General features: G+C 43.3%; 1 protein-coding gene across 1 annotated transcript in view; it reads left to right on the forward strand.

Moving 5' to 3' along the window:
• SHB (SH2 domain containing adaptor protein B) overlaps nucleotides 1-16,776 on the forward strand; it is a 79,287-nt gene that overhangs the window by 36,822 nt on the left and 25,689 nt on the right. Inside the window, exon 3 of the mRNA XM_013197526.3 lies at nucleotides 7,510-7,725. Coding sequence (XP_013052980.2) covers nucleotides 7,510-7,725 — 216 coding nt within the window. The remainder of the gene's footprint in view (nucleotides 1-7,509; nucleotides 7,726-16,776) is intronic.

Consider the following 16,776-nt stretch of genomic DNA (forward strand, 5'->3'; position numbering starts at 1 on the left):
TTCCTGTCCACCAGGATTTAGTCTTTCTTCCTATGTGTCTTGTTTTAAATCAGTGTCCCTCCACTCCCCCAGACATCCCCCAAAGAAAAACATGTACCTCCTGTCTTCTTTGGCAGAGTGTTTGCTTGTTTTATTTCAGAACACAGTATCTGCAAAATATATGAATGCTTTTTGTTGCTGGTTTATTGATACTTGGGACTTCTCCCCTCTTGCCCTTGCTATGACCCGCATAATACTTTGTCAGGGCTGTTGTGGTGTAAAGGAGCTCCACGTGCCTTTTCCTGGGGGAATGAGTCACACCTGGAGTCCAGGAGGATTCCTGTCATGGTGTAAGCTGTTCAGTCATTGCTTTTCACATCGAGGGGTTATGCCAAGCTTTCAAACCAAGGCAGGAGAGCAAACATCTCTTGTTCATCCCTGGCTCACTTCTGAGTGGTTTGGCTTCTGTTTAGAAGGAAAACTGAGGGAAGATCTTTCCCTATCTAGCCTTTCCTGCAGAGTAAACTGGAATTGTGAGCACTGGGAGGCAGTTGCTTCAGTCTCAAAGCAAAAAAGACCTCACTGTTATTGGGGTGGTGTTGGTGCTCTCTGCTGCCCAGCATCTGGAGACATCCAGCTGGACCTGGGCGTAGAGCAGAAAGCAGCTTGAGTTCTGGTGGTCTGAGGTGAAATTTGAGCAGAGGTGAAACTCAGCTTCTGTTTTGAATAGACGTTGCACTAACATGATGAGAACTCTGCAGCATGAGTTCTGAAGTGTTTCCAGATGATCTTACTGAGATAGGCATGAAAAGAAATGTTTACGGTGAGGCTTGGGAAAAGCAAGCAGTTGGCTGGCCTGTTTATGGAGAGGGAAAGGAAATAGATTCAGTGGGAGTAAATGTTCTGTCAAGGTGATCTTTGCATTAGCATCTGTCTTACGCCTCCGGCAAGTTATTGGCTGGTGCGTGGTGTGGTGCAAACAGCTCTCTTACCTTCGGAGGGGTTACTCACCATTGCAAGCTGCAAGAGCAGTGTGTGCAGAGAGCAGAGGTTTAAAACAATTCAACAAAGCCTGTTCCCTGGTGAAGAACAATACATGACAACGTATTGTCCACAAGTAGGCTTTGTTCCTGAGTTATGTTCTCAGGTACTTTTTTTTATGAATTGTGGTGCTCTTCTAGTTATCCCAGGGTTGTTGATAGAAACCAGAGTGCTACAGCAAGCCCTCCAAACGCCTTGCAGGCTGCCTTCTGGAGCTTTTGAGTATGAAATCTTCAAATCCACGTTTTGAAAGTCATGCTCTGACTGTCCTAGATGAATACGGGTTAGTCTGTTCCCTGGCTGCTGAAATGCTCTCACTATTTAGGTTATTGTGTTTGTACATCAGGAGACTGAGATGCAAACAGTGGACCGAAGCAAAGGATTGTTGGTTGCTTGCCTCTAATTAAATATTCAGACCTTTCCACTGATAATTTAGTTTTTCTGTGTGCCTTGAAAACTTGATGCCACGAAGATCTGTAATTTCCAGAAATAATTTCTTGAGTGCTAAGATCTTTGTAGCTGGAGTTATCCAGTAGGTTTGAGTGGTACAAATGTATTAATAGCACAATGGTATTCCTTCCAGGCTGGTTTTAGTTTGTTGTGCCAGTTTGCATTCTTGATGTGTGTAAGCAGAAAGCTACATCCATGTAACTAAGACTGATGCTGTTCAAATGCTGACTTTTGGGAAGAGGGGTGTGACCATCTGAAAGAGACCCACAGTCTGAGTCCAGAGGTTGGAGGACAGAAAATCTTACTTTTGTGTTCTGTAAACAGCTGTTCTATACAGTCCTCCTCCAGCACAGTGTTTAAATGTTTGTGTGTATTGAAAGAATGAACAGTCTGTTTAATTCAGATGGCTGTGTATCTGATCAAAGTCAAGTGCATGCATAAAGGACCGAAAAATCATTGTATTTTCACTCAGCCAACAGCTATTGATTGGGATATGGAGCATTGCAAAGTATTTTGTCTCATGCTCTAGGAAAGAGAGCGAAGCTCTATCCACCAGTATGAGCTTAAATTCTGCATTGATCTCTACTTTTGAGTGGATGTGGGTATAACTACAAGTGCTGTGCAGGGTCCCAGCAACAGCATTCTGTCATTTGTCCTGCTCCTAGTCTTGTCAAGGAGAAAGGTTGTTCACAGCCCTTGCACTTTGGTTAAAAAGTTTCAGTGCTAGCTTTTCAGAAGCTGGCATTGCATGATTGCAATGCCATTTCCAGCATGTTACATTCATAGTCAGATCTGGCTCACTAGAATAAGACTTTGTTGGTAGAGAAAACAGCTGCAGATCTGTTAGGACAGTCTAATTACGCTATAAGTCTCTCAGTGGGGCATGAAGGAATTACTGTTTGCTATCAGAGTGTTAAGGAAGCTCGTATGCCTTATGTTATCACGGATGCTGTGAAATCCTTGTGTGTAAAATGTTGAAAGCTTTTCCTGTAGAAGAGTAGGGTTGAAAAAATCAGAGGATTCATTTGATTTGCTGCTTTCTCTCTTGCAGGCTAGAACCAGGGTTAGTCAACATGAGGACTTTATCTGAAGCCCAGAATTCTGGTTGCCAGTGCCACTTCTGTCCTCGTAATATGGCTCTAAAGGGCTGCAGGGGAGTTACCACATCTGCCTGAACAGGAGTCTCCCTTTTGGCATATTGAATGTAGGCAGGCAAGATGTGTTTCTGCCGTGATGTAGGAACTGCCTTCACTTACAAACCTGCCCAACAGAGCCTTTAGCTCACTGCCTCTCACCAGCCAAGGAAACAACAACTTTCTCACAAGTGCTCAACTTCAGGGAACCTTTTTCTTACACAGCTGTTGCAGGGGGACTCCTGCGTTCTGTTTTTATAATATTTCAGCCAAGGAAATGTTGCAAAATGGGTGTGAAATGATGTATCAGATTAGGCTGAGTTTACTACTGCATGGTGAATGGGTATACTTGATCTGGGAAAACACTGTTGTCAGAACTTCCGTGGGCGCTTTTTTTCAGGAGTACAACAAAATTGTTTGACCTCTTGTTACTGGATGCTTTAGTTTGAAATGAAGGAAATAGCCAGTGGCTTCTGTACACTGTAGGAGAATCTGGTAGGTTTTGTTTTGTTGCATCCCCTTGGAAGCCTTGGAAGGAGACCTTTGCTCACCTACTAGATTCTGTAAGCAAGTAATACCATCTTCAGAATTTCATTTTCTTGTCTGCATAGCTGTTTTCTTGATGACATATCCCCCAATTCTCTCCAAGCTCACCTCAGGAATACAGTGCCCCAGTGAGTAATGCTGTTGGGTTATTTAAGACTTAAAAAGTTTACAGCTGGAAAGATTGCCGTGAGGTTATCTGCGTGTCAAGTGGTGCTCAAGGTCTGTTCTGTATGTTCACTTTTGTCAGAATTGCTCACCATCTGGGAAGAAGAATGTGAAGTTCAGTCTTGTATCACAGGAACTTGTCCTCCAGATATCTCAATTTCTGGACCTTGCTGATCAGGTTCTCTGTTTTATAAAGGTGTCCAGGCTCCTGGGGCCTGATTCTGTTACAGCTGCTAATTTAAGAGAATAAGAATTACTTGTGTCTTCTAGCCTGCTAGCAAAATTAGCTCTTTCAAAATTTCAGTTGCTTCTTTTTCTACTAGCTAATTAACTAATGAGCATAATTCTACAAAAATGCACTTTTCTATATTAGCAGTAAGAGGATAAAAGGATAAAATTAATATACCAGAATTTCAAAGTACAAAAATGTGAACTGAGAACAGTTATGTATAACATGTATATAGCTAAGAACATATATATAACTGAGAACTGTTATATATAACGGATACAAGTCTTCTGCACTGTATTCTTAATGTATTTTTCGTTGCCGTTGCTGCTTTCACAGTGAAAAATACGCTTGACCTTTCAAGTAGCCAAAGTCAGACTTCAAATAAAGTACAATTAATACAGTTTTGGACTCCCTGGTCAGTCCAGTGACTGTTTTAGTACTCATAGCTGTCATTGTTAGAGATTACATGGAAACCTCATTCTTAAATATTCAAGTCTGCACTGAGCTGTCAGTGTCTAATATTGCTTGTGGTACAGTATCAACTTTGCTGCCTGCTATTGAAAGCAGCTGTTTTTTATTTAACTTCAGTAAAATTACTTTTTTCCACGAATATGCTTCCAATGTATTACATAAAAGACGGACTCGCAAGCAAATTTACAGGAAGCTGTAAAAAGACTATGTATGTCAGCATGTGTATCTATGTGTGTGTATATGTATATGTATATTCTCCCTCTTCCACTTCTTTGATTTCCTGAAGTTATGGCCTTTTCTAGAGAAAATTTTCTTCGTTACGATCAAATATTTGACATTTTTTAATTGTAGTCCCTGACCACAAGTCACGAAATAGTAGCTTACAACCTTCTATTAAGGCGTCATCTTTTCTGTGCAGACTGATGCTCTAGTTCTGTGGGTAAAAGAAAAATGTTGAGCATAGGCTCCTGTATTAAAATAATCTTACACAGCAGAAGCCAGTGGATAAACTGTGTTTAGCACTCTAAAATCAATATAAAATCTCTGATTTGGTGGAATCATGCCTTTGTTCCTCAGTAGCATGCTCTTCCTGGTATAGCACTGGCTGGCTTCACAGTACAGAAAGAGAGACAGACGCACGCCACGTTTGTGGCTTAGAAGCAATGCAGTGCTTATGTCCAGGAGATTTCAAGAGAGTATCAGCAGTGTGTTCTTTTTAATACGAAAGTTTTTCTTAGTGCAGCATTATGTCCTTGAGCAAAATTATCTTAGAAAGGTAGTTGACACAAGGACTGTTTTACTTCTGGCAGGTCAAAAGCACAATTCTTTTCAAATAACTTACCCTTTTAGGTACTTATTCCCAAGTTTTCTTTGTATTTGAAGGTGGTGATGTGGTTATCGTTTGTGACCAGGAATCATTCTGACCTGCCTTCCTGCATTTAGATCATTGGCTTTAGTGTAGGTTTCGTCAGATTTACTTGTAATGCATTAAACTTAATATATTTTTTTTCCAGGCAACAAGGCCATTGTCTTCTTGTAGATCTTTCACTGTACTTTTGAAATAGTTCAGAACAATTACTCTGATAAACTGTTCTTGCTGATAAATGAATTGGTGAATGACCTTTTGATATACTGATGGGGAGAACTGTTCTAAATCTTTGCATCATTTGTAGGTGTTTTGTTGTGTGCTTGTTTGTTGCCGTTTTTTTTTGCTCAGGTTCTTTTTTTCTGTTCAAGCAGAGTCAGCTAGAACAGGCTGCCTGTGACTATGTCTAGTTAGGTGTCTAATATCACCATTAATGGAAACTCCACAGCCTCTCTAGGCCACCTGTTTCAGTGTTTGACTGCTGTCAGAGTTAAAAAAAAAAAAAAAAAAGTTGCATTCATATGAAATTTCATGTATTTTTATTTCTGCCTGCTGCCTCTTGTCCTGTCACTGAGCACTACCAAGAAGAGTTCGGCTCCATCTTCACTCTCAAACAACAGGTATTCGTATACATTGATAAGATCCCTTCTATGCTTCCTCTTCTCCAGGCTGAACAGTCCCAACTCTCTTAGCCTTTTCTCTTTGGAGAGGTGCTCCAGGCCCTTCATTGTCTTTGTGGCCTCACGTTGGACCCTCTGCAGTTTGTCTGTGTCTCTCGTTCACTGGGGAGCCCAGAACTGGACACAGTTCTCCAAGTGTGGCCTCACCAGTGCTGAGTAGAGAGGAATAATCACCTCCTTCAACCTACTGGCAACACTTTGCCTAATGCAACCGAGGATATAGCTTATCCTCATCTACCAAGCTACTCATCTTATTGTCGAAGTCTTTCAGGTGGGTTAAGCAGTCTCCCTTTTGTAAGTCTTGCTGGTTATGCCCAGTCACCTTCTTATCTTTCATGCATCCGGAAGTGGTTTCCAGAACGAGTCACTCTTATCATCTTTCCTGGAATTGAGGTGAGATTGACGGGCTTGTTGGTCCCAAGGTCTTTCTTCTTGCCCTTCTTGAAGATAGGTGTGATCATTGGTCTTTCTTTCAGTCTTCAGGAACCTCTCAAGATTACCACAGTTTCTCAACAGGCAAAAACGACTGGCTTCACAATGACATCAGCCAGCTCTATAAACTCTTGTGGGTGCATCACATCAGTTCCATGGATTTATGTATGTCCAGTTCCTTTAAATCTTCCCTTGGGCCCCCATTCTGATCCTCTTCCACCAAGGCTAAGTCTCCCTTGGTCCAGCCTTTCCCTGTGTTCTCAGGGGTCTGGGGTTCCTGGAGCTGATCCAATTAGTAAAGACTGAGGTGAAGAAGCCATTGAGTCTCTCTGCTATTTCTTTATCTTGTGTCACCAGGGCAGGGACCCTGACACATTTAGCTATGGGCCCATATTATTCCTAGCCTTCCCTTTGCCGCTGATGTACTTTCTTCTTGACCTCACCAGGCAGGAAAGCCAAAGGTCTCTTTGAATCCAGCCTTTGTTCTTGTGCAATCAGGTGCTGTCTCTGTATTCATCCTGGGTCACCCGACCCTGCTTCCACCTCTTGTATGCTTCACAAGTGTCTTGACTTGCTCATGTAAAACTCTCGATAATGGTTTAGCATAATGACACGCCTGAAGACTTCTAAGAGTTTTTTCATAGACAAAATGGGAATAAACTGGCATGTTGGAGGGAATTAAATTCATCGCTGAAGCTTAACAACCTTCTTGTATGTTGTTTCTACACAGGGTTTACGTGTAACAGCTCACAGAATCCCAAGGCCTTCTGGCCAAGGAGAGGGCCTTCTGGAGGTCGTCAGCCATGCCCCCAGACATAGATGGAGTGACCATAACTTTATCTAGACAAGGCTCTGTAAAATCCAGGGAACAGAGAAACCAGAATGGCAATGCACTGTTCCTTTCTGTTAAGCTTCAACATGCTTACTTTTTGACAAAGTCTGTGTTAATTTAAACGTGTTCCTTAATACAATGTGAGATAAGGTCCGTTCAGCGCTGCTTCCATTTAGTGCTCTTACTGTAGTCCCAGCTCATTTTCAGCTGGTGTTCTGCATTCTCTAGAGGTAACTACAGATAACTTTTTATGTAAACTTTAATATAATTACACTCTGAAGTACGTTTTTGTTGGTATTTGAGTTACGTTTCTGAATGATCTGCTGTGGAAGACTTAACTGCATACACAAATTTCAGTGTTCTTGGGGATTTTTGCACAGTTGACTGTAAGCGTGCTTTACAAAGGCTGATAATTATTGTGTGTTTCCTGTAATCTGGTTCTTTGCAGACCAGGGTGTATTGATGGAGGCATGAGACTGTCTGTGCTCTGGTTGTTAGCTAGAGCAAACTTTTGCTTGCAGACAGGTAAGCAAATGCAGAATTTAGAAGTCTTGTAGCAGCTTGCCATCTGTGCAATTATGCAGAAATTAAGTAGTGCATGGAACTTGAATGCTCTAAAATTATTAACTGTGATGATAAGGCATATTTAGTAGTGACACTGATGCAATTTTCCTTCTTGATAACAGAGTTTCAGAAGCAGGAAGGCACGAAGTCCCATCAGAAAAACATGCAGCTATATGACACACCCTATGAACCAGAAGGCAGTGGTGTGGAATCTGATTCTGAAAGTGTGGTGAGTCAACGTTTACGAGAAAGCAAATTGCCACAGGATGATGACAGGCCTGCAGATGAGTATGATCAGCCATGGGAGTGGAATAAAGTCACCATCCCAGCTCTGGCAGGTAGGAATCCTAGATTCTGACCAGAAAATTCTCTCTTTCACAGCATATATGCCTGCCTTTAGGAGAAGTCAAATGTTTCTGCTCTTTTGAAGGGTGAGGGGTGGGGAGAATGGGGGCTGGGGAGAAATCTGTCAAAAACGTTTGTGGGTAGTCTCAAGTCCTTACCTGCTGCAGAAATGTGGAACATTGCACTTACTGATTTGCTGCTTCAGGTGAGCTGTTGTCAACCATCTCAGCACTTGGTTCATGTTAGTAAACCCCTTAATCTCACCCCTATTTCAGTGAGTGTGATGCAGATAGTGTTTATTGTTGAGTGGATGTATGATGAGAGTGATGCTTTGCAAAGTCCTTAACTTATGGGCCACTTCTTAAAAGGGCAGGACATAAAGTAGCTGTGTCATGTGCGTGCGGTAACATGCTTTTCCTTGGCGATGTTTCTTGGTGCTTGTCACTTGTCATTTTCATTCCAATCGTGAGCATTCCCATGGATGTGTAGAACTTGTTTTCAGATTAATTCTTTTGAATGGCTGAGTTTCTCCCACATAAGAACTTGTCAGTCAGGGAGACCTCACACAAAACTACTTGCTCTCTCTGCAAATATCTGTGCTTGGTGTTGGTTATTTTCTTCTTCTTAGTCCCTGATGCTGCTTCGCAGAAATGGCTAGGGGGCTTCATTCACTGATGATGTGATTCTAGAGGCCAAGCGCTTTTTTTATTGCTAGAGCCTCAGTGTTCACAGCAAAGCCTGGCCAAGTCATGGTTTGACCATGTTCCAGGAAGCTCCTATGGGATGCTAGTCATACATGCTTTATGATTTCCCCCTCAATTACATGTTCTTTTTAAAAGCTGTTTAGGAACAGGGTTGTTCACCTTTTTTTTTTAGGGGTCAGCTTGGCTTCCCAAGAAGGCTTGGGAGGAAGAGCTATATGTGGTGAGAACTGTGGGTGTGAGAAAAGACGAGAGATGTGGCTCTGGAACCATGGAAGAATACTGAGAGCAATGTTTAGGAGTAGTCAGTGTGAATTTACCATGGGTAAATCCTGCTTGACAAGCCTGATTGATTTCTGTATTGAAACTAGTTGATCCCTTCATGGAAGGAGAGCAGTAGGTGTCATCTGCATTGAGTTCAGCCTTCAACATGTTGTGCTATGGCATCCTTGTTTTGTGGTTTGAAATGCTGTGGCTTAGATGGGTGGACTACTAGATGAGAGGAAAAAATGCCGGGATCATTGAACTCAATGGGTAGTGTTTGGTGATTCACACTCTTCCTGGAATCAGTTTACAGGTGTGATTCCACATGGGACCAGTTCTGGAACCCTTCCTATTCAACATCTTTATCAGTATAATCTGGAGGAGGAGAGGGAATGCACGTCATCAGGTTTGGAACGATGCCAAATGGAGGGGTGAAGAGCTGCCGTGCAGAGCGTATGGGACAGGCTGGAGAAAAGGGCTGGCAACAAGCTTGTGAAACCCATCCAGGACAGATTCAAAGATCTGCACGTGGAGCAGACTAACTCCTTGTGATGATATAGACCAAGGCTGCCAGGTTACAGCTTCACTGGAAAGGGCCTAGGAGTCCCGAGGGAAAGTGGAGTAAACATGGCTGGCAGTGCTCCCTGGTAGTGATGAAGGACAGCAGCATCCTGGCCTTTGTAAACAGGAGTATAGCCAGTAGGTCAAGCAAAGTTTCCCTTTACTTGACATTTTTTGGACAAAACGTGGGATGTTGTGCCCAGTGTTGTGTCCAGCATTCTGATGTCAGAAGGATGCTGATAAATGTTGATTTCAGCAGACAGACACCGAAATGACAGGAAACTGCAGCACGTGCGGAGATGCTGACAGAACTGCCTGAGCTTGCTTAGTCTGCAGAAGAGAAAGCTTTGGAGGGATCTAATAGCAGCTTTTCAGTGTCTCTGAGGAGATCTTCAAGAAGATAGAGCTAGGCTTTTCACAGATGAGCAGGTGTGTGATTGGAAGATGAGAGACAACAGGCATAAGTTGTATCAGGCCAGGTTCTGATGTGATACAGGGAAGTTTTTTTTCCCCTCTGTGAAGACAGCCAAGGGATATTTTGCAGTCTTCAGCTTTTATATATTTTCATCCTGAGAAAAGGAATGAGTGGATAGATCTCTGAACAATCTTATCTAATCATGTAGCAGACCCTGCCTTGACAAGGTTGGACTAGACACCTCCCAGGATCCCTTTCTACTTGAATTACACTATGATTTGGCAGTTCTGTGTGCCGTGATATGGCCACACTGCAAAATTAGGAGTGCATTCTCTCAACAGTTCTGCAGGGACACTGTTTTGTAAACAGTCTGTTGTGACACTGCCCTTCTTGGGTGTTCCTGGCCTGATCACCTAATAGGTAGGTGGAGGTGGGTGACACAAATGTGTTTCTCTTGTAGCACAGTGTAGCACAGCAGTGTGGATCTGTCGTAAGAGTGATTTCTACCCCTCAGCTTCATTTGTTCATTTGTCTTTGTGTTGCAATTGATTTTACGTTTGCTTCCAACCTAAGCTGATGTCTGTAGCATCCATCCTGAGAATGTGGCTGGGAGCAAGAGACCTGGATGAGCCTGAAGCAGCTGCCTTAAAAAAGAAACCTTGTGCTCAACATCCCCTTTCTTCTTTTTGGGCTCCTATGGAAGAGAAAAAGAGACTAGAGAAATTCGATTTCTACTTTCTAGCAGCATGGTTTGCTTTGGCATATTAGATGTTAATAATCTTCGTAGGATTCCAGACTCAGTCAATTGCCATTAAGTATATGCTAATGGTTCTTTGGAGCCTGGATCTAAGCCACCATCCAGTTCTGTTGCATGCTGTGCAGGTATAATGTCTCTCCCTAAAGAGCATGAACTCCAGCACAAAAGCCTAACCTGTTTATGTGGCTTCCAGTAGGATATACAGCTCTGCTGCTGAACCCTGCCACGTTGGAAGCAGGCTTCAGTTCGGGCTTGCCTGAGCTGACTCATCCCCTTTGCTGAGCCAGTTAAAATGCTTGCAAGAATTGTGCTGGGAGACTGTCTGGCTGGGAGATCTTGGCCACGGCTTGGGATACCTACTGTGTGTCAAGATAGGCTAATCAATTTGGCCATACTCATAGGAGGCACGTATCACTAAATTTCCAGTGCCACTAAGGTGTTTTTGCAGACGCTGAAAGTCAGCCTGTCACATATGTTTAAAACCTTCTGCTTTGGATTTAGGCTCTGGGACTCCTTTTCTGGTCCAGGTACCACTGTCCCAGCTCAGATGAGTCTTTTTGTGCGTCCCTGTGATGGCAGTAGTGTTGTCTGTGCCTGGAGCAAATGTGCAACCTCTGTCTCCCAACTGATGAGCCTCACTACACTGCAGCGTGGTCCCTAGTAAGCCTGTTAGAGGTAGGGTGTCTGCTGCCTGGAAGGATCCACAAGCTGCCCACAGTAGGGGCTGCACAGTGCCATCCGCAGTGAATTTGCAGTACGTCTTCAGCTGCTCTGCATTGTTTTCCAGTGAATTTCTCTGTTCTCCATTCCAGAGGGTTTCTGGCCCTCTGCCATCTGCTGCCATGTTTGCACCTTGCCTCTCTTTATTATTTTTGCATGTGGTATCATTTTTATTTGCTTTTCCTTTCTTTTCTCCCACCAATCTGCATCTATGCCTAGTCTCTCTCATTCGTCCTTTTCCTATCTAACACCTGGTCCCATCATGTTACCTTCTTACGTCTCCTTGGGAATTCTCAACTCCTACCTTCAGACACCAGCTCCCTATCACCCTTTCCTAGTACCTGAGTGTGCATTTCTGTCCACAAGGAAGGAAAATGCTGTGCTTCATTTTTTTATCCCCATCCTTCTTAGCACACTGGGCTAGTGCTGTGGGGATGCCTGTAGTGACTACAGATTGCTGTTGAAGAGCTCCTACAAGGAAGCAATACAGTTAATCCTGGCTGGCTGCATTACCTGAGAGTCCTCCAGATATTTTTCTCCATTCTCTCCAGTGTTTGGCTGGATGCATGGTCTGCCATTCCTGCATGTGTTCTTGGACAATTTTGGAAGAGAGCTATTTTTGAGCAAAGAATATTTTATTTGAAGACAAGCGTAAATAAAGCCCTTGGACTGCATAAAATATTGGGAAGGAACACATGCTTGAATATGTGACCCTGAAATCTTTAAAGGTGGAATTCTTTAGGGCTATTCATTTCTCTGCAGTTTCTTTCTGTGTTGTAGCCTAGCATAGTTTTTGCCTTGTGAGCTGAGTTTCTCTTTATGTACTAGTTTTGATAATATTCCAGAGGCTAAGAATAATATCAGAGTTGCTGTGAGCTTCCCGCACAAGGATGGTAACTGTGTGCTACCCAGAGGACATTTTTCTTTCAAAGTATGCAAAATACCTAAAACAGAAACTTCATTGTTTAGCAATACTGAGATACAAGCTAAATATTTACAGTACAACTCTGTGGAACCAGGGCACATCTGTCTGTGGTGAGATCATACTTTACAGATTTCTCAATTAGTAGTAATACAGCAGCCACAGAGGTGAGGTTACTGGCTTCAAAAGTTATTGTCCCAAGAGTTATGTGTGTGCATATGGAAATCTCAGACCTTGCTCTTCATGCATTGTGCATATCAAATGGAAAGGCTGAGTTTAAATTAAATCCAGAGAATAAATGTATTGGTTTCTACGGCATTCCTTTTTGTGCACTACTTGGCATTTGTGAAGTCTTTGAGTGCTCTAATCATCTTCGTGCCCAACTTTTTGATCTTTAGTGGGTAAATGCTGAAATAGTCTTGAGTGTTGATTAAAAAAAAATAAAAAATCTTAGCTTTGTCAATTTTTCTTCATCAGGTAGTCTTTAATTAGTATGTATTTGAGTGTAGATTAACGCGACACCATCTACCCAATATTAGATTTTATGATTGGCCTGTGTGTAAATATTCTTCTAAGGCATTACGTAGTTAACTTTTATGAAAGCACATATTGCTTTACAAAATTAACAGACTAAAAGGAAATTTAATTAAAAAGTATTATGATATGGCTGAATTCCTTATGGGCTCACATCAGCATGCAAAGTTCTGTTTTACAGTGCTAAGAGAGTAAACATATTTTTAGATGAATTAGATTTCTGTGATGGGGTGTGTCATTCATTACAACTTAGCATGTCTTAGGTACCTGGTTATTTGCTACAAAGCAATGCATCAGGACTGGCTGCAAGCATAGATTCAAGCTGCTGTCTAACCGGTTCTCTCCTATACTTTAACTGCTTGGAATTATAAATATTTAAAATAAGGGAAGAAGAGATTCAACTCCTAAGTTTGAAACAATGACATGTTTGCAGTGGAGAAGTACTGACCCTCTGCTGAGATATTCGAAGTGCTTTTCTGACTTTCATGTGTACTGTGGTTCTGTAATGTAGCTAGTTAAGCTGTGTGGGTTTTGCTGGCTTCTTGAGTGAGGTGGATTTCTCTGAAGATCACAACGTTGTCTAAGTGGTATTAGAAATTAAAGGTTCACAACTGAAGCCACTTCCTGCTGAAACTTTCCTATTTTGAGAGGTTCATCCACAGGGAACAATATGCATTTGTGATGTGAAGTGCAGACACAATGAGCTTTATGCAGCAAACATTTTTGATTTGTTAGGCGATAGACTTAGGAAACAAGCCAAAATGGCAAGAAACACTAGAATTACCATGGAGTCAACTACTCATGCAAGTCTTTTAAGGAAAACTTTTGTACCTCTGCCATGGTTTCATGATTTATTGGTGAAGTATGGATAGGAGCTGTCTCCCTCCAGCCTGGAGTCCGAGATGTGCCAGACCAAAAGGGTGCACAAACTGTGAAGTCTGCTCAGTCTGAGGGAGAGCATGTGTTTGCTGTAGCTCCCAAGCACTGTCTGGGTCTGGTGTCATGCTGATGCTTGCGGAGCAGGCTATGTAGAGCCCTCCTCGGGGACTTCAGCTGTTAATTGCAGTGCTGAAAGATGGGTCTCTTTGTATTGGAGTGCAGCATCTTCACTGTCTGAAGTTCGAGTTGTTTCACAGACAGGTTTGGCTTTGTTTCATTGGAGGCTGTACAGAGAAGAAAGCAGGAAGGAAATAATGGCTGAAGCAGAAATGCATTTTTGAAGGTTTTTACGAGATGTGGGCAGGTCTTGTTAGACCTCCTGCTGAGCTGGGCAAACCAGTTTGCCCAGAGGAGTTGAGTTTGGCAAAATAACAGGAACAAGGTAACTTTCTGGTACATAAGTCTGTCTGGAAAAGGAGATAGCAAAACCAGAGTCCATTTGGGAACTTCAAGCTGACCCTGGCTCCTGCTTGGGGTGTGAGAGAGAGCAGGCATTTCCTGGTGGGCATAGCAAACCTTTGGGTAAAGGAAATGCATGTGAAATCTGTACAACCAATCTCAGTTATCACTTAAGAATATCAGTGCTCCTCTAGTACGAAGAAGGCCATCTGGTAGTAGCTTTCACCACTCAGTGTTGATCACAGAGCCCTTCATGAAGGATCTTCAAGTTACTTGGGCACCTATGCTGCGTGCAACTGCTGATGCACAGAAGGATGGTGCCCAGGACGCTAGGGGATTAGAAGCAGGGTTGTTCTGACATACCACCCCAGTGGGGTAAGCCACCAGCTACAGGGCAGGAGAGGAGAATGAGGAAGAGTCAGGGATGCAGTCGGTTCCAAAACAGTAACAGCCGCATAAACAGAAATACCATGGCAATAAGAAACTTTCCACTCTCAACTGCATGGAGTTGAACTTCTGAACCTTCACAGTATGTACTGCATCTTTGGTCAAGAGTGGATTTATAGTACCCTAAAAATCCATCCTGATAACAGCATCACGTGGGTCAGTGCCTGACTAGATAGCATACTTGCCAGTTTTGTCTGCCTGGATATCCCTTTTAGGCTGCTTCTTCCTGCCAATTTAGTTCACAAAAAAAGAAATAGGGCAGGAGCCAAGAGACATGTCTCAGCTTTTCAGACAAACAAAACATTCAAAAGCATTTGAAATTTAACTTTGTGCTATTTTTGTAGAACAGATCCTATTTCCAACCATCACCATGTCATAAAGATATCACTGTTTACTGTAAGAACTGAGTTTCATATTTGTTTTGTGAAATGATTTTTTTGGTGTCTGAAAGATGTTGCTCAGTCAGTAGCAGACAACATTAAGTTCACCAGTATTCAGAGTTCCCAAATTATAGTATCCAGGTGTTTTTCTTACAGTTGAAACCACTATGCTGTTTGTATGTGTAACTTGCAAGTACACACATGCAATGTTTCTCCTTGTTATGCTAATCAACCTCATTACTGGATAATGAAAGCTCAGTATGAATTTGCATTTTAAAATGTAACCATACTTCTGCCATATATACTTCAGAATATGATTTAATACATTTGCCCAATTTTGGTAATAATTGGTGCCTGCCTACTTTGTCTCTAAGAAGAGGAGCAATTTGGAGGTGTTCTAAGTCATGAGGAAAGCATGTAAAAATAGCCAAAACAAAGTGCTCTAGAATATTTTCCTTGTCCAACACATCTCTATTTTGTATGCATAATCTTTTTGAAGATTACAGCTCCTTCCTGTTGTAAAGTTGCTTTAAAGCAGTAAGTATTACCAGTCACATGCCTAACTGGCTGTGTTGTTACAAGTCGAGGTTTGAATGCAAGTGATCTACAACAAGCTTTAGTAGGGATTCCCTGTAACTGTTTTTGCAACATTTTCTGTAATGCTGCTGTTGAAATCCACACAGAAGCTGACTGCTTTGTGTGCACTGTGATATTTGCTTCCTGAGCTTCCTGATACAGTGAGGTTTGTTCAGCCTGTTCCCCACTAGATGACCTTAGAAACAATAATCCATCCACAGCTGGGAGTGTTTGTTACTTCGTGATGAAGAAGCAAACCCCAGAGGGCAGTGAGAGTGTATGGAAGATGGTGTGGATAGCTCCTTTCACTGCTTCTGTCAGAATTCAATTCTTTAATTCTTTGAAGTTATAGATATGTAGAGTCTGTAAGTGTGGTTTTTATAGGAATGAGGATGCAGACCTCGTTAGTATGTGCTTTGCTAAATAAGCCATATTGCTTTCCTTGGCATCACGGAGTTTGTGAGAGAAACTTAAAAAGTGTGCTTTTCCCTTTTCATCACTTTGTACTCTAGCCTTTCAAGACAAAAGCCTTGTGGTTGCATTATATAAGTAGAAACATTTTTAATTGATCACTGTTTGCCAGCATTTCTGATGTGGGTACGAGGGTGTTACCTGTCTGGAAGTGCACTGAGATTGCTGTTCAGACGATCCATCTAAGCTGAGGCAAGCTGGGTTTGCAATGTTCTCACTTGCTTGTTGGCTTAATTGTAGAAGGTGACTGAAAGCCTGTGTAGTGGGTTTATGTGGCAAGGTTTTGGTTGCGGCGGGCTGCAGGGGTGGCTTCTGTGAGCAGAGCCCAGCAGCTGCCCCATGTCAGAGCACAACCAGCTCCAGAAAGCTCCAAAAGGGACCTGCTGCTGGGCAGAGCTGAGCCAGGGGGTGATGCTGGGTGGGCCTTTGGGAGAGCAGATTGAGGGAAGGGGAAAAAAAACTTCTGTGCAACAGCAGCTGGGAGAGGATTGCAAAAGTGTGAGAGAAGCAGCCCTGCAGCCCCCCAGGCGAGTGCAGCAGGAGGGCAGGAGGTGCTCCAGGCAGGCAGCAGCAGTTCCCCTGCGGCCTGTGCAGGGAGAGGCCCCTGGTGGAGCAGGCTGTCCCCCTGCAGCCCATGGGTCCCACACGGAGCAGATCTCCACGCTGCAGCCCCCCCGTGGAGGAGCCCCTGGTGGAGCAGGTGGCTGTGGCCTGGAGGAGGCTGCGGCCCATGGAGAGCCCCCGCAGGAGCAGGCCCCGGGCCGGAGCTGCAGCCCGTGGACAGGAGCCCACGCAGGAGCAGGGGGTCTGGGGGGAGCTGCCGCCCACCCGTGGGGGACCCGTGCTGGAGCAGTTTGCTCCTGGGGGATGGATGGACCCCGTGGTACGGAGCCATGTGGGAGCTGTTCTTGAAGAGCTGCTGCCTGCGGGCAGCCCCCGCAGGCTCAGTTCGGGAAGG

Source organism: Anser cygnoides, chromosome Z (assembly GCF_040182565.1).
Source record: "Anser cygnoides isolate HZ-2024a breed goose chromosome Z, Taihu_goose_T2T_genome, whole genome shotgun sequence".
In the NCBI taxonomy this organism is placed as follows: Eukaryota; Metazoa; Chordata; class Aves; order Anseriformes; family Anatidae; genus Anser; species Anser cygnoides.